This window comes from Leiobunum rupestre, chromosome 3, assembly GCF_980474605.1.
Source record: "Leiobunum rupestre chromosome 3, qqLeiRupe1.1.hap1, whole genome shotgun sequence".
Classification (NCBI taxonomy): domain Eukaryota; kingdom Metazoa; phylum Arthropoda; class Arachnida; order Opiliones; family Sclerosomatidae; genus Leiobunum; species Leiobunum rupestre.
In genome coordinates this window covers 41,911,459-41,929,457 of record NC_143386.1, presented here as the reverse complement: position 1 = coordinate 41,929,457, position 17,999 = coordinate 41,911,459, and the positions used below count along the sequence as shown (strand labels likewise).

Sequence of the window (17,999 nt, the reverse complement as noted above, 5' to 3'; positions counted from 1 at the left end):
CCTGGAGTGAATGAGGTGAGTGTACAAAACCTTAGCACGCCCCTACTGGCACCCCAACTGGTCGCTGAGATAGTACGCAGAAGGTTGAGGTAAGACGAGGCTTGAGCCTCGACGTGAGGCTTCCAGGTGAGTCTCTCGTCGAAAATACCACCAAGGTTAAGGGAGTGCCATCGAGACTGAGTGTGAGATCGCCTGGGATGTTAGTCTCTTTTGAGAATAGCATTAACTGGCACTTGAGTCGCTGAAAGTTGAGACCCCAGTGTGCACCGTACTCCGCGATGTGATCAAGCGATTGCTTCATGGAGCCGTATAAAGCGCGAAGGGCTTGGCCACAGATTCCGGCCGCAATATCGTCAGCATGTTCCCCTTGGGCAACATGTCTCTGTCGTAGTTGAAGGATCCCGTCCAACATTACAGCTGCCCTGATACGATATTCATTAATTTTGTTAACTAACTTGACGCACCCCTATGTCGGTAGTTTTCAAATCAACCCGGCAGTGAAAAGCGAATGTTTTGGCGGGTTTTACTCATTTCAACTTTGAATTTTAAGAGGTAATTTCGTTAATGATTACTTCAAAATCAAATCGGATATTATTCATTTCAAAACGTATATAATACCACTTTTACTTAAACGACAGCTTTATCGTTTAATTATCATGTTTTATTACAAGAATATAACGTCCTTTTTATAGGCCTTTGTCGTATTTTTCCAGTGGCGCTTTGTTCTTAGGCCTAATTCAAATTAATTTCACATTTAATTAGGCTATCCCTATGAGGCGAAGTGCATTATAATTTATTGCATTTTATGTTAAATATTTTTATATATCTGTTGAATTTACGTGCTTTTGGAACTTCCTGCAGTATTTTTCAAAAGGTACAACAATAAGCACTATAAAATGTCGTCAGATGATTCCGACTTCATTGATGAAGATGGTGGAAATGTTGCAGCTAAAGAAAAAAAGAAAGGTGCTGGAGATGGTGGAAAGAAACGGCTGTCGGTTGAGAGGATTTATCAGAAAAAGTCTCAGCTTGAGCATATATTGCTCCGTCCTGACACCTATATTGGTTCTGTTGAGTTTGTAACTCAGGTGAGCTTACTTTATTTCTACCCGCCCTAAATTACGCAAATTCTAACACAAAGTTATCATTAGACAATGTGGGTGTACGATGGTGAAGAAACTGGAATGGTGAACCGAGAAATCTCATATGTTCCAGGACTGTATAAAATATTTGATGAGATTTTAGTTAACGCTGCCGATAACAAAGTTCGGGACAAGAAGATGGACTGCATTAAAGTGACAATTGATCCGTAGGCTTACACTTTTTCGTTGTCGTCTTTAATAAGTTTGTGAAAGTTTAAACTTTATAATAAATATTTAAACCGTTTAGGGAACGAAACATGATCAAAATATGGAATAATGGCCAAGGAATTCCAGTGGTTGAGCACAAAGATGAAAAAATGTTTGTGCCAACTTTAATTTTTGGTCACTTACTTACCTCTTCAAATTACAATGACGAAGAGCAGAAAGTTACTGGTAAATAATCTGAATTGTTTAGTTAAACATTATATTAAATATTTATTCCAATATTAAGGTGGTAGGAATGGCTATGGAGCTAAATTATGTAATATATTTAGTTCAAAGTTTGTTGTTGAAACTGCGACTAAACAGCAAAGAAAATCTTTCAAACAGGTAATTTAGAACATAAGTGATCAATATTGTCCGATGGTATTGAGTAATGATTGTGTATTAGGTATGGACAAACAACATGGGATCAACAACACAGCCGAAAATCGAAAGCATTTCAGGAGAAGATTATACGTGCATTACTTTTTATCCAGATCTAACAAAATTTAAGATGCAGGTTTTGGATAAAGACATCGTGGCTTTGATGTCACGAAGAGCTTATGACATTGCTGGAACTTCTAAAGGAGTCAAAGTGTATCTGAATGGCCGAAAACTACCCGTAATTATTTTTCTTCATTCTAGTAGTGGTTTTTCTACTTCGAAGAAGCTCTTTTATTTGAGTTATTCAATTTCAGATCAAGTCGTTCAAAGAGTACATTGAACAGTACTTAAAAGACAAAGAAGATGAAACTGGCAATCCATTGAAATGTGTTTACGAATGTGCTGGAGAGCGATGGGAAGCTGCTTTATCGTTAAGTGTTGACAAAGGTTTCCAGCAAATCAGTTTTGTTAACAGTATTGCAACAACCAAGGTAATATATTTGCTTTAGATTTATTTATTTGATGAATTTAAGTATATTTTTGTTCTTGTTAGGGTGGAAGGCACGTAGATTACATTAATGATCAAATTGTTGGCAAGATTCTTGAGTCTGTCAAGAAGAAGAATAAAGGCGGAGTTCAAGTGAAACCATTCCAAGTGCGTCCCTTTTGAAATATTTCTAAAAGCTTTAAAGTTTCAATTTTAAATCTTTTAGGTTAAAAGTCATATTTGGCTTTTTGTAAATTGTCAAATTGTTAATCCGACGTTTGACAGTCAGACTAAAGAAAACATGACATTGCAAGCCAAGTCTTTCGGCTCAAAGTGCGCTCTGAGTGATAAGTTTTACACTCAAGTTTTAAAAAGTGGTGTGGTGGAATCGGTGTTGAACTGGGTGAAATTTAAGACAGAAACTCAGCTTAATAAGAAATGTTCTGCCACTAAAGTCAATAAAATAAAAGGAATTCCGAAACTTGAAGATGCTAATGATGCTGGTACCAGAAATTCCATTGACTGTACCCTGATTTTGACTGAAGGGGACTCGGCTAAAACTCTAGCAGTATCTGGTTTATCCGTTGTTGGGCGTGACAAGTATGGTGTTTTCCCTTTAAGAGGAAAAATGCTCAATGTGCGTGAAGCGACGCAGAAGCAGGTTGGTAAAATTTTGATTTTTGTCCCTTTACTTTTTTAACAAATTTACTCTTTAGATTTTGGATAACGCCGAGATTAATAACATAATCAAAATCATGGGCCTTCAGTATAAGAAAAATTACGAATCTGTAGATGATTTGAAGAAACTTCGCTATGGCAAGCTCATGATCATGACTGATCAAGATCAAGATGGTTCCCACATCAAAGGCCTTTTAATAAACTTCATCCATCACAATTGGCCCAGTCTCTTGAAATTGCCATTTTTAGAAGAATTTATTACCCCCATTGTCAAAGTGCGCAATCTCATTTGACTCTGTTGCATTTTGTCTTAGTGGCTTCTAGACATTTTTTCTTTTGCGTTTAGGCATTTAAGGGCAGTAACGAGGTAAAATTCTACAGCATGCCCGAGTTTGAAGAGTGGAAAACTCAAACAATTGACTGGAACAAGTGGAGGATAAAATACTACAAAGGTTTTAATTTAACTTTTCACCACCTGTTTCCTTTGGGCTACAATTGTCTCTAACGCTTTTCAGGTTTGGGTACCTCTACTGCCAAAGAAGCGCGCGAGTATTTCCAAGACATGGTCAGACACCGAATCAAGTTCCGTTATAAGGGTGCTGAAGATGATAATGCCATTCAACTTGTAAATTAAGTTAAAAAAATATTTGTAATTAGCTCATTTTGATAAATTTGGGCATCAATTCTAGGCTTTTAGCAAGAAAATGGTAGAACAACGCAAAGAATGGCTAACCAATGGCATGCATGAAAGGAAAACTCGACGAGAACTTGGACTGCCAGAAGTAATATCCTTAAATTCACTTATATTCTAATAACAGTATTTAATTTTATTTTCTTTCAGCTTTATGTTTATGGCAAGAACATGACAAGCATGACCTTCAGTGACTTTGTGAACAAAGAGTTAATTCTGTTCAGTAACACTGACAATGAAAGATCCATTCCTTCACTCGTTGATGGTATGTCTTATATAATAACAAATAATGCAATATTGCATTTTACGAGCTGAAATAACTGAATAAAGTATTAGGCTAATTCAAGCTTTGGAGAAAATAACAAAAATATATTAGATTTTAGAGCTAGTTTTTATATAATAATATATATTGGGCGTATTAGTCTGATATTTATTATTTTCTAAGCAATTATTTATCACTATTTTAGTATATTCACACTATTTGGTACCTATTTATAATTTCGGAATATTTGATATTTATTAATTCACTTGGTTTTAATATAGGGTTAAAACCTGGACAAAGGAAAGTGTTGTTTACGTGCATCAAGCGTAATGACAAGAAGGAAGTCAAAGTTGCTCAATTGGCTGGTTCCGTCGCTGAACACTCTGCCTATCATCACGGTGAAGTAAGCTGAAAATAATTTTTATTTTATTTCAATTTCATAAAACTTTGATCCTGTTATCAGCAATCTTTAATGGCAACAATCATTAACTTGGCTCAAAATTTTGTCGGAAGCAATAACATCAACATTCTCATGCCCATTGGTCAGTTTGGTACGAGGCTCCAAGGTGGCAAAGACGCTGCCAGCCCGCGTTACATTTTCACCAAATTAAGTCCACTAGCAAAGCACATATTCTCTGATTTGGACAAACCTCTGCTTAATCATTTGCGGGATGACAACCAAGTTATTGAGCCGGAGTATTATGTGCCCATCCTTCCTATGGTCTTGGTCAATGGTGCAGAAGGTATCGGAACTGGTTGGAGTACCAAAATTCCCAACTACAACCCTAGAGAAATAGTGAACAATTTGCGCAGAATGCTTAATGGGGAAGATCCTAAACCTATGGTATTATTTTTTCTATCATTATCTAAAAAGGATTTGTTTTAATCTCATTTGTCCTATTCTTTTGATAGAAACCTTGGTATAAAAACTTCAGGGGTACCATTGATACCATTGACAGTTCTCACTACATAAGCAGCGGGGAAATTGGAATTTTGGGAACAGGAAAAATTGAAATCACAGAATTACCTATTAAGCGATGGACTCAAGATTACAAAGAATCTATTCTGGAACCCATGCTTTATGGAACTGATAAAACACCCGCTCAAATCTCGTAAAATGTTCACCAACTTTTTGATAAATTAGATATTAACTTTTAATTTGTTTTTTTTGCAGCGAATACAAAGAATATACTACAGATATGACAGTTCGATTTGTTGTGTCAATGACTGAAGACAATTTGAGCAAATATGAAGAGAAAGGAATTCACAAGATTTTCAAGCTTCAAGCAAACATCAGCACAACCTCAATGGTAAAAATAAAAGTTTGGATAATTTGATGATTGCAAAAAAACAACTCTTTTCTTTCTGTAGGTCCTCTTTGACAGTGACGGTGTTCTCAAGAGGTATGAAAGCCCGGAGGAAATTCTTACGGAGTTCTATCATCTCAGATTATCTTTCTACGTGCGGAGGAAAGCTTACTTGGAGGGAATGCTTGGAGCTCAAACAAAAAAACTCAGCAATCAGGCGCGATTCATCTTGGAGAAAATTGAAGGCGTCATCAAGCTAGGTATGATTTTTTTATCTTGCTTCTGACATTTACAAGACATTAAACCCTTTGTATTTATATTACACCTCTTAGAGGATCGTAAGAAAGCTGCAATTATACAAACTTTGAAGGAGCGTAAATATGATTCGGACCCTGTTAAAGAATGGGAAAAACACCAAGCGGCCAAGATTGTAAGTTTTAAGTGCTATTGACTTGCTTGTAATATTTTTATTAATGTTAAATATTTATCACCTTTAAAAAACCCTCTATGAAAATAGGAGCAGGTATGATTAATTTTTTACCCCCATTGCCTTAAGCATGTGTATTGGTCATTCTTTAAACCTGTAGTGGATTTAGTACTAGTGCCATTTTTGCCTTTGGCTATTTTATGCTTGGATTATTTAACAAGTATTTTGACTATTGAGGGTTTGGTAGTTTGATCTGTGGTATGCCTTTGCGGAAGCCATTAACCCTTTGCATCTGTTTCATTGCTTTGGGAATGGTTAAGTCTTATTTTTCAACATCTAATTCTATGTATGACTGGTGCAATCTTAGGGCCTGCCAGTTGATGTAAACACATCCGAGAGTGAACAAGAAGAAGAGGAGGAAGACTCAAATTGTGACTACAATTACCTTCTCCACATGCAGTTGCTCAGTCTTAGTAGAGAAATGAAGGACAAACTGTTAAAAGAAAAAGGAGACAGAGTAAAAAAATAAATTTAAAGTATCAATGGACTCACTATTAAGCATTGTGGTTCTATCTAGGTAAAAGAATTGGAGGATTTAGAGAAAAAGAGCCCTTCTGATCTCTGGAAGGATGATCTTGAGAATTTTGAACAGGAGTTAAATGTAAGATCCAATAGATTTGGTCCATTTTTTGATTTACTGTTAATATATTTGATCACTTACAGAAAACGGAAGAACAAGAACGCAAAGATGAAAAAGTTGGCATGGGTGGAGCCGGATCAGACAAGGGCAAGAGTAAGAAGAAGGAAATGAATGTTAAAGATACCAAGCCCTCAAGTCACGCGCAACGAGTTCAACCTGTTATTGACAATGAAATGCGCAAAAAGGTGGAAAAAAACACTGAAATTGCTGCGAAGAGAAAGGGGAAGAATGTAAATCCATAAATATTTGTATAAAGTATTTAATTCTCAACCTGATAATTATTTCTTTTTAGACAAATGCCGCTGTTAAAATGGAAAATGGTGAAGATGAAGAGAGTGACAATCCACCTCCATTAGCCGAGCGTATTGGAACATCACCGGCTGACATTGAAAAGAAGAACAAAAAAAGTGCGTTGTCGTTTAATTTCCAACATTTTCCATTCTAAGATTGTTATTGTTCAGATATGAAACAAACCAAATTGGCTTTCAAAAAAGAAACCAAAAAGGAATCTCAGAAAAAGAAAAGTCCATCCAAAAAGAAAAGGAATGAATGGTCTGGTTCCGAATCTGGTTCTGATGAGGAGCCTGCCATGGAAATTTCCAGTTACTCGTCTGATAGACCCATTTCAACACCACCACCTCAAAGGAGAGCGGCGCAAGCTAGTAAAAAGTACACCTTCAGTAATTCTGAAGATGAAGATGAAAATGATGATGTAGAAGTTCCAGACCGTAAATCGTAAGCTATCACATAGATTTTATAATCTCAGTTGAGTTTTAAATTGATAATTTTCTTTAGTCCTAGCCCACCACCGAAACCAAAACGAGCTCCTAAGAAAGTTGCTGTACCTGTTGATTCTGATGAGGATGAGACACCAGCACCTCCTCCCAAGAATGATGTCAATGGAGGTACGGTATCGCTCGTTGTGTCTCTTACTTCTGAGCTATTAAATATATTTCGACAAATTATTTTTAATAGTAAAATTACGTTTACTATGAAATGTATGGTAATCTCTTTTACTACTTCCCTCGCCTTCAGTGTCTGAGGTTTACCATTCAGTCTTGTCTTCGGACAGTGATAGCTACTCTGATAATAGAAAGTTAAAAGCCGGAGCTGCCAATGCTCTAGCCAATCAACCTGATACTAGTAAATTTGTTTGCTAAATTTGAAAAATTCAGTTTGGTTGTTTGCACAAGTTTACCGTAACCCAACACGCTTGTTTTAGTTCCAATTGATTAAGTTTTCCAGTCTTGGTTTGGGTTTTTGCTTGGATTTGAGTTTTCATGTGTATCAATATTTTCACCATTTTGTTTTATCATTTCTAACAATTCTTCAATTTTAGACGCACTTTTTGATTCCTTACTGGGTGACAAGTCTGATGAGAAGGAGAATGCCATAATAATTGAAGAATCACCAGCACCCCCTGTAACCGCTAAAACAAAACCAGCAAAGAATGTTTTTGACAGTGAAGATTCTGATGCTATTCCACCCTCTCCGCCTCCTAAGAAGAAGGGTATTATTATAAATATTTAATTTCTGTTCAATGGTAAACTTATTGAAAATCGTTAAAAATATTTTAAAAAGAACTGCTACTGCATGGAGTTATTTAAAAACATAATTTATTTAAATATTTTTTTTATTTTTTGGGAGCTTTCGGACTGCGGTCCTTCCTCAGCCAAGCGTTGAGTAATACTAGTTTACAATAAGAACATCGTTGAAAGATTATACATTTTTTACCCCAATTATTTTTTTATAGGTGTTATTATTACTTTTTTAATTTAAAATCCCATTATGTTTACGGTCCCTGTATCCAAATTCAATTCCACCCTATCTGTTATATAGATAGCTTCCTTAAATCAGCGTTTATACCAGCCTGTCTCCTGGCAGACTACTTTTGTTGAGTTCCAATCAATCTCGTGTTTTTCTTCCGTTTTTACATGTACTGCTAAGCCATTTTTTCGTCGTATTTCTTTACACAATTTTTATGTTTGTTCTGTCGTTTTTTTAATTGTCTTTTCGTTTGTCTGATTTAAATTTTTCCACAGTTGCACTTTATTTCATATACTACCCCCCGTTTTATTTAAATCCTCCAATTTCCGTTTATTTTTTATTAAGTCCAATTTTAATGTGTTAGATATTTTGTTAACTAGAGTGATATTTTGTTTTTTTAATTGTCTAGCTGATTTCTCGGAAATTTCTTTTAAATACGGAAGGGCCATTACATTCTTAGGTTTCTTTTTTAGTAATATTCTTCACAATGTTATCATCAAATATTTGTGTGATTAAGTCCTTCAGGTAGCACTATTCAAAAACTGTTCAGAAAATATATTTTATCTTTAAAGGGTCATCAGACAAACATTCGATTTTATTTTTAAATGACTTAATTATACGAAAAAAAAAAGATTGAAATAAATTAGGTTTTTAAATAACTCCATGCAGTAGCAGTACTTTTTAAATTTTTTTAACAAGAAGGGTATTGTTTACTGTTGAATGCTGTTCAAATTAAATTTTTCATATCTTTTATTAAATTATAGCTCCTACTGCCAAACGTGCTCGAGCTAATTTCTCAGATTCGTCAGAGGACGATTTTCAACCTAAACTGAAAAAAACAACAGGGGTTGTTGCGAAGAAAGCACCAGCTAAAAAACCTGCAGCACCCAAACCCAAGAAAGTAAGTTGTCTTTGAGTTGGTTGTTATTTTGATGAACCTTCACAATTTTATTTTACTTTTTAAATAGAACAACTTCTCATCATCCGGAGATGATAGTATTGATGAAGATAAACCAACAAAAAAACATTTGGAAGCAGCACCTAGAGCTAGACAAGCTAGAGCCAAGGCTCCCATCAAATACACATTTGATGAAGACGAATCAAGTGGAGAGGACTTTTAAAATAGTGTTTTTATACAACTGAAATAATTTTAAGACTTGTGAAGTATTATATGTGTAAAAAATGTTTTTTTTTTAACTCATTATAAATAGGATTAAGTTCCTTTTCAGTAGGGAACTATTTTGTTTAACAATTGAAATTTGTATATAATTATACTTATTTTCTTTAAGGAAAATTGTTTAGTGTGTTAACTAAGTTTATTTTAAAATTTCCGCTGTTTGTGATTTTATAAAAAAATAAACGTTTATACTGTAATAAACGGTCATACATTTTTATTTGGTGTTTGTTATTCACTTTTAATTAGGTTAAATCCACTTGAATCAATATAGCTGAAAATTTCTGTGGAATTTTCATTGATGATTTTCAATTGAGTTTTTAAATCTTTTACATCGTTCAAAAATATATGGAAACGTTTTGTCACTATATTATCCCAAGCTCTTCCCATAAAATCATAATCATTAAAATCATTCGCGTTCTTATCGTGAGTTGCGGAACTGCTCGATGAGACCAGTGTTTGTTTTGTTGCTATGACAACCATTTTGAAGCATTTCAAAGCGTGTTGAAGTGCTTTAAACAATTTTCCATAATAATCATAAAACTTTTTATATTGATCAGAGAAAATCATTTTGTCTACCCAATAAAAAGCAGAAATGCTGTCAATCATCACTAAACTTATAACTTCTTCTTGGTTACTGATTATTTCACCCAAGCCATGAATCGTAACTATTAAGTCATCAGTGCTTTTGCAGCTTATCACGTTAACGCGGCTAAGGCATGTTTTGAGAAAGGTAATAGTTTCCTCTTCATGTATATTCCCGTCTTTGTTATTGTCAATTTTAGCTTTCGCTAATCGGTTTTCTAAAATGGTCATTAAACGAAGGACTGAGAATTTCTGATCATTGTCAATGTACAATGCTCTGATTTTCAATCCATTTAAAGGGATTCCTTTCCACGATTGAGGAAAAATAGCATTGGCCAGTAAATGATACAGCAGTTCGGTTTTCCCGCTTTTTGAATCTCCCAGAATTTCAACGCAATCCCCTGGTGTTATTTTCCCAAAAAGGTCAGGATCCAAATTTTCTATTGAATTTTGGGCTGTAAGACGTGCCAATAGCTGAAAATTAAAAGGCGCAATGAAGTTTAATGTTTAGAAACATAATTTGATAATTTTGTTTAATTTAATAAATAAAAAATGTTATATAACCTGCATTCCCGTTTCGCTCTCGCAAGAAACTGACGCCATTTTAATTGTTGTTTCAAAAGGTCGCTGATAGGTGGCAAATCTGTTCCCGTTCCTTTTTCTATAAAAAAATTACCATACCCGTCTGAATACACCTTACTTACATGTTACGAACTACTGCAAACTTCAGAGGCTTTTTCTCTAGAAAGTGTCGGCTGCTTAAAGCTACTTAAATTATTTTAAATTACTATTGGAATATTACAAATTTACAAAAAGTGAAAAAAAAAAAGTTCTTAGACGCTAGAAATGCTTTTCCAAGGATTCAAACATTGGCCGCTCTCACCTATGGCTTTTGACATTTTTTGGCGTTGCTTATAGCGTTTTCCATTTGTCTGCTCTCGAGCACTGTAGATCGCTCTGATCAACATTTTATGTTCCATTAGCGTGCTCGGATCTGCTCCGATCAATTTTCGCGTGTTCCATTTCGCGCTCTCGGGTGCTCCGAGATCGCCCAAACCGATCTGACGATTTCGACAGATCAACGGATCGGGATCGAGATCGCCGCAAATTTTCGCGTGTTCCTTTTAGATTTTTTGGCAAAATGGCAGACAGAGACGCGAAAATTCAAATTTCTAGCAGACGAAAAACAACAAAGCGCCGGAATATGTTCATGGAATTTTCCATTTGCGGTTTTACTCTAGTCGATTGGGGCGAGATCTATGACGTCAGAGACAGATTCAGAGCGAATCTTGAGCAATCAAATGGAAAACGCTATTAGTAGTTTGTTGCGGAGGTAATTCCTAAAATTGTTGGGGTCATCCTTAAAGAACGCTTTTGAAGTTATATTTCCTTTAAAAAATAATTTTAAAGCTGATAATTCCTACATTTCCTTCTCACGATAAATAACACCAGATTTTATAATAAAAAATAATTCATGGGAAACATGTATTCCGTCTATTTTAAAAACTGTGGAATCAGTGGATGACACTGAACAATTTATGTTAATGCAAGTCGGTCCAAAGCGATTGCGCATAGGCTTCGTGCGTAGTTTAAATTTTGGTCACAAGTATCGCCGCCTATCGATCGAGTTTTAAATTGAATGTATGAAAACTGTCTGCTCGTTCAAAATTATCTCTGCGCAACCGCTGAAAGTTTCAACCGAAAATATGGTAAACGAATTAGACTTAAAGGGCCACACCGGCGTTTGAAAAATTCGGCCCAAACCATAGAAATCTCATACGTAACTAGAATGCTGCCGGGTAACTGGCAAATGGACCAAACGCCATGGCAGACGATAGCCAGATTTCAGCCAATCAGAGCTCAAAGAGTGGTTCTGCCAAGAATTTAATGTCACCAGAGAGAATGACGCCACCTAGCTCCCACGATAGTAGTGGAACCAAGGAAGATTATTATCCTCCTTGGCGGAACCACTCTACGGCCTCTCATTGGCTGAAGGTTCAAAACGAACTGGCGACAAGCTCGGCCGTAGGCGGCATCATTCTAGTTACCTATGAGATTTCTATGGCCCAAACTTAGCACGTGGTAGCAAAATACGACCATTCCTATTCTAGAAAGTGGCGCGTGAGACAGGTCAAATTCAAACGCGGTGTGGCCCTTAAACTATTAAATTTGCGAATTATGGATTTGATAATCATTTACTGGGAAGTCATTGGCGAACACGTTCTTGGTATTGTGGACACACGTATTTTGTCGTCGTGTTCCTTGGCTTACCAAAAATGTCTAAAATAAACTTACTTATGATATTTTCTTTAATTTTTTTAACACCGAAAAGGCGGACGCAAGCACTATTTTTACCGGTTTTCGTTTTGTTTGCAAATGTGCATCTCCTCAAGAATGGCTACTACTTTTTTGGAACTGCCAAGTAACTAGCAGCCAAGATCTATTGGAAATTTAATGCTTTCCAAGTTAAAAATAGCACTTTTTACTTTGGCCAAATGGTTCAGAATTATATAGACTTAAAATTTATCATTCGCTGACATTAATTACCCTAACAAATAGTGTTGTCAGGAAATTATATGTGTACACTTGGAATGTCTGAGGCTCCATTACCAATGCACCAAGAGAACCGGGTGACGCATAAACGTAAGACGTACCGCGTTTTTGCGATATTCATTGACTGGCCGCCGTTGCTAATGAAAGACAATATTTACGAAAATAAACTGACTTATTAGAAAATGTATTTGAAGCTGGATAATGTATAATTTTCTTCACGAAACTAATCTAATTCCGCTTAAAATTACGTATTTAGATGGCTAAAAAAAGAGCAAATGAAGAATTGAGTAATTAATTGGGAAGATTATCCAATCCTTGCTAACGAAACCTTTTGTTACAATTAACATTTTTGTACTAACAACATAATAAATCAATATTCTGAAAAATGTTTAGATAATAAAACCGAAGATTTTTATCGTCCAATCAAAATTACGATTGATGCACTAGGGGAACTACATTTCCTACTAATTATTTGTTTTAAGAGCAGAATTTCGTAGCAATTTCAGTCTACAATTTTAAATAAAGGTATAACAAGGATTTATAATTTTTCCCTAACGATTAAATAAAACGGTGTACTCAATTCATCCATAAAATCAAGACGAAAGAAGAAATTAGCTGCTCTCTCTCGAAGCAATGTATTAGCTGCTCTATTTTGGAGCAACAAGGAGCAAACCAACTAGATGATATCTCTCGCAGCAACAGGGAGCAAGAAATTAGCTGCTCTCTAGTAGCAACACGGAACAAGAAATTAGCTGCTTTATCTCTCGGAGCAACAGGGAGTAAGGAATTAACTTTATCTCTCGGAGCAACAATGAGTAAGGAATTAGTGCATCTGCTCTCTCAGAGCACCAGGGAGTAAGGAATTAATTTTATCTCTCTGAGCAACAAGGAACCAGAAATTAGCTGTTTTCTCGGAGCAACAAGGAACAAGAATCAGCTGCTTTATCTCTCGGAGCAACAATGAGTTAGGAATTAGAGCATCTGCTCTCTCAGAGCACCAGGGAGTAAGGAATTAATTTTATCTCTCTGAGCAACAAGGAACCAGAAATTAGCTGTTTTCTCGGAGCAACAATGAGTAAGGAATTAGAGCATCTGCTTTCTCAGAGCACCCGGGAGTAAGGAATTAATTTTATCTCTCTGAGCAACAAGGAACCAGAAATTAGCTGTTTTCTCGGAGCAACAAAGAACAAGAATCAGCTGCTTTATCTCTCGGAGAAACAGGGAGTAAGGAATTAACTTTATATCACGGAGAAACAAGGATCAAGAAATTAGCTGCTCTAGTAGCAACAAGGATCAAGAAATTAGCTGCTCTCGTAGCAACAAGGAACAAGAAATTAGCTGCTTTATCTCTCGGAGCAACAGGGAGTAAGGAATTAACTTTATCTCTCGGAGCAACAATGAGTAAGGAATTAGAGCATCTGCTCTCTCAGGGCACCAGGGAGTAAGGAATTAATTTTATATCTCTGAGCAACAAGGAACAAGAAATTAGCTGCTTTATCTCTCGGAGAAACAGGGAGTAAGGAATTAACTTTATCTCTCGGAGCAACAATGATTAAGGAATTAGAGAATCTGCTCTCTCAGGGCACCAGGGAGTAAGGAATTAATTTTATATCTCTGAGCAACAAGGAACAAGAAATTAGCTGCTCTCTCGGAGCAACAAGGAACAAGAATCAGCTGCTTTATCTCTCGGAGCAACAGGGAGTAAGGAATTAACTTTATCTCACGGAGCAACAAGGAGCAAGAAATTAGCTGTTCTTTCTCGGAGCAACAGGGAGCAACATCCAAATGTAATCGCGAACCTCTCCGTGATCTGCTTTCGATAGGCTATTGAGACACTCGAATTGTTCGGGGCACTCAGGGAGCAGTTGAAGCAGCTCAAATGAAAACGCCAATAATTTTTGTTTGACTCCTTTTTGACCTGGGAATTTTGGCATATTGTTTATTTGAATATAGCAAGTTCATAAATGAGTATGATACAAATAATATAAAGTCGTAATCATTAATTAATATGACAATCATAAAATTAAAAATTAAACTTAATCGTAAACATCAATTGAAACTTAAAATTAAAATGATAAATATTGAAATATTAATCATTCTTAACAATTGTAAGGCTTAAAAAATAGTAGAAATATTCCCAAAATTTGTAAAAACCCTTATTTATATGTATATATCCAGTGCAGTTTTATTTTATTGTATTGTATTTGAAAACCTTCCACGCACTCTGGATAAAGCCCAGAAAACCGCAACAAATTTCCACTCGTAGTGGATATATCCTTATTCAAACCTGCAACGGATATTGACTTGGATACACCTTTTAATGGTCAAATTCGAACTTCAAATAAACATAATTTTATTCGTAGTGTTTTTCTTGTAAGTTAGAAAATTTGGTAACTCAGCACTTCGACGCGATCGGGAACTAATATTTAAATATTTAAATTAAATCAAAAGTAATTGGACTTAGGCTTTTGTTTCAGTCCGGAAACTTAAGCGTAATAAAATAAGGTCATTAACTGCTGAATATTCGTCTGTCAAGCTGAACATATGATTGGTTTTTTGAAGTTCAGCATGTCTTAGATGGTGTGGCTAGCACTTTCGCCTCGCAGCAAGAGGAACCGGATTCAAACTTAACTTGTGGAGCTGGGTGAAAACTCCTTGTGGATTGGATTTGTAAGTTATCTCCCCACTGGTTAAAGGGCTTTTTCCCTGAGTGCTTCGCTGTCCCCTTAACTTTAAAACTTGTAGCGGTAGTAAGCTAATAGAACTGTTGGTTTGCGTCGAACCACCCCACTTCGCATTTGTAACCCGGCCACCTAAATTATTGCCATAAAAGTCGTTAGATGACTTGAGCATAATGTGGTGCCTTTGGGTATTAGCATAGATAATAATAATTTTAACTTTTGTAAATTATAATAGACCATGGTCTTTGCCGCTGCAAAAAGTCTAATTCTGGAAAAATTCAAAAACACCAAAAGAAACACGAAATAATATTTATTTTTCGCAGTCTTTTGATAATTTAAAATATTTATACTGGCGCCATCTTGTGAGAGCTTGGATATTTAAATATCTGCATCTAATGGCGTTACCTCAAGTAGACAAATTCGTGATTTAGTCCATCGAGGACTCATCCCTACACCATCACAATGTTTCAAAGACAGTTGTCGAAACATCGTTCCAGAAAATTCAGCAGATAAATTTCTCCACCATAAAAATGAAAACGTAATTTATATTTTTGAGCAAAACCTCAACCCGACGCTTAATCCACTTTCGACGCGTTGTGGGGTGTTTTGGGGAGGACGATTGATCCCAGCGTGACCCCCAAATTATTTTAATGGCGCGTCGTCCATTATTAATTTCCTATAGACCACCTAACAACGTATTCTATTACCCGAAATTGCGCGTTTTCCCAATAACAGCCTTCCCTCGTAATGAGCCAATACCGAAAATTTTAAAATAACAGAAGGGGCAAAAGTTAAAAAAGAAAAAAGCGGTCTACGATTATCAGATCGCCTCACGAAAATTCGTGCCATGCTATTTTCCATTATTAATATATGCGTGCACAGTACCCCCCCCCTTTCTCCATAAACGTTGTGTATGTACGCTCAATTATTGCAATTAGCCTTTGGCAAACTTTGGGATACCACAATGCTCGTGTTTCAAGTTGGAAAATAAATAAATTAAAGATTAAAATTATCGGAGGGAGATTGTTGTAAGGAACGGTATGCCGACACGACGACTATCGGTTGGGTGCAACTACGAAACGCGGGTCTCATTTGTCCGGGTTTTGTTTAAAAATTAATTTTGATACTATATAAATGCGTGTTAATAGACCGTTTTCCATATCAGCGCCTACCTTGTTCAGAATGGGCGTTTTGTCATTCAACTTTTGCAATCTTGGATGGCCTTAACAAAGAAATATGCTGGTCTCACTCAGCCTGAGGTCCTAGATTTATAATTTTAAGTTATACATTTTTATATATAGTTTGTATATATATTTTTTTATATGGTTAAATTTTAATATATATTTATATGGTTAAATTTTAATATATATTTATATGCTTAAATTAGAATATATATTTATATGCTTAAATTATAATATATATTTATATGCTTAAATTATAATATATATTTATATGCTTAAATTATAATATATATTTATATGCTTAAATTATAATATATATTTATATGCTTAAATTATAATATATATTTATATGCTTAAATTATAATATATATTTATATGCTTAAATTATAATATATATTTATATGCTTAAATTATAATATATATTTATATGCTTAAATTATAATATATATTTATATGCTTAAATTATAATATATATTTATATGCTTAAATTATAATATATATTTATATGCTTAACTTATTATACATTTGCTTAAATTATAATATATTTGCTTAAATTATAATATATTTGCTTAAATTATAATATATTTGCTTAAATTATAATATATTTGCTTAAATTATAATATATTTGCTTAAATTATAATATATTTGCTTAAATTATAATATATTTGCTTAAATTATAATATATTTGCTTAAATTATAATATTTCTGCTTAAATTATAATATATTTGCTTAAATTATAATATATTTGCTTAAATTATAATATATTTGCTTAAATTATAACATATTTGCTTAAATTATAATATATTTGCTTAAATTATAATATATTTGCTTAAATTGTAATATATTTGCTTAAATTATAATATATTTGCTTAAATTATAATATGTTTGCTTAAATTATAATATATTTGCTTAAATTATAACATATTTGCTTAAATTATAATATATTTGCTTAAATTATAATATATTTGCTTAAATTGTAATATATTTGCTTAAATTATAATATATTTGCTTAAATTATAATATATTTGCTTAAATTATAATATTTCTGCTTAAATTATAATATATTTGCTTAAATTATAATATATTTGCTTAAATTATAATATATTTGCTTAAATTATAATATATTTGCTTAAATTATAATATATTTGCTTAAATTATAATATATTTGCTTAAATTATAATATATTTGCTTAAATTATAATATATTTGCTTAAATTATAATATTTCTGCTTAAATTATAATATATTTGCTTAAATTATAATATATTTGCTTAAATTATAATATATTTGCTTAAATTATAACATATTTGCTTAAATTATAATATATTTGCTTAAATTATAATATATTTGCTTAAATTGTAATATATTTGCTTAAATTATAATATATTTGCTTAAATTATAATATGTTTGCTTAAATTATAATATATATTTATATGATTAAATTATAATAAATATTTATATGATTAAATTATAATAAATATTTTATGCTTAAATTATAATAAATATATTTATGCTTAAATTATAATAAATATTTTTATGCTTAAATTATAATAAATATTCTTATGCTTAAATTATAATATATATTTTGATATATAATATAAAAATAAGCATGACAATTCCTATTGTTTTAATGCTAATTTTCTGACCAAAGAGTATGTTTTTATACTCTTTGCTTGAACTAGCAAACAAACTGAGTAGTATATTTAGCCTTGTTATTTTGGGGCACTAGAGGGCTCTGTGCTGTACTAAACCGTGATAGCGCAATAACTCGGAAAATCAGA

At 33.8% G+C, this 17,999-nt stretch overlaps 2 protein-coding genes across 3 annotated transcripts; one reads left to right on the top strand and one right to left on the bottom strand.

Annotated features, from left to right (window-relative positions):
- The first annotated feature begins 434 nt into the window (after positions 1 to 434).
- Top2 (DNA topoisomerase 2) lies at positions 435 to 9,414 on the top strand. The gene is made up of 29 exons (XM_090168236.1): positions 435 to 552; positions 862 to 1,088; positions 1,152 to 1,309; positions 1,390 to 1,535; positions 1,594 to 1,691; positions 1,753 to 1,965; positions 2,042 to 2,218; positions 2,281 to 2,382; positions 2,441 to 2,875; positions 2,931 to 3,167; positions 3,239 to 3,344; positions 3,408 to 3,517; positions 3,582 to 3,674; positions 3,734 to 3,848; positions 4,127 to 4,248; positions 4,309 to 4,689; positions 4,758 to 4,957; positions 5,020 to 5,155; positions 5,217 to 5,412; positions 5,485 to 5,582; positions 5,947 to 6,096; positions 6,157 to 6,240; positions 6,303 to 6,509; positions 6,572 to 6,686; positions 6,741 to 7,014; positions 7,075 to 7,184; positions 7,619 to 7,789; positions 8,811 to 8,947; positions 9,015 to 9,414. Exons 2-29 carry the CDS (start codon positions 897 to 899, stop codon positions 9,165 to 9,167), a joined length of 4,716 nt encoding a protein of 1,571 aa, XP_090024362.1. The 5' UTR covers positions 435 to 552; positions 862 to 896; the 3' UTR covers positions 9,168 to 9,414.
- On the bottom strand, positions 9,415 to 10,632 carry LOC149951810 (DNA repair protein XRCC2-like). 2 transcript variants are annotated; one of them, XM_090168238.1, is made up of 3 exons: positions 10,531 to 10,632; positions 10,370 to 10,466; positions 9,415 to 10,279 (listed from the first exon to the last, which is right to left on the bottom strand). In XM_090168238.1, the coding sequence occupies exons 2-3, from the start codon at positions 10,406 to 10,408 to the stop codon at positions 9,452 to 9,454; spliced, it is 867 nt and encodes a 288-aa protein (XP_090024364.1). In that variant the 5' UTR covers positions 10,409 to 10,466; positions 10,531 to 10,632; the 3' UTR covers positions 9,415 to 9,451. The 2 variants fall into 2 exon arrangements, with proteins under 2 accessions (XP_090024364.1, XP_090024363.1); XM_090168237.1 differs by lacking the exon at positions 10,531 to 10,632 and having other exon boundaries at positions 10,370 to 10,510.
- Between the last annotated feature and the right edge of the window lie 7,367 nt (positions 10,633 to 17,999).

Bases quoted from the DNA above. Each gene is read 5' to 3' on its own strand.
- Top2 (XM_090168236.1), top strand. From the start codon at position 897: ATGTCGTCAGATGATTCCGACTTCATTGATGAAGATGGTGGAAATGTT. The intron at 3,675-3,733 runs GTAATATCCTTA...ATTTTCTTTCAG, and splicing joins GAGAACTTGGACTGCCAGAA to CTTTATGTTTATGGCAAGAA. The intron at 4,249-4,308 runs GTAAGCTGAAAA...TCCTGTTATCAG, and splicing joins CTGCCTATCATCACGGTGAA to CAATCTTTAATGGCAACAAT.
- LOC149951810 (XM_090168238.1), bottom strand. From the start codon at position 10,408: ATGGCGTCAGTTTCTTGCGAGAGCGAAACGGGAATGCAG. The intron at 10,280-10,369 runs GTTATATAACAT...TTTAATTTTCAG, and splicing joins AGAGCGAAACGGGAATGCAG to CTATTGGCACGTCTTACAGC.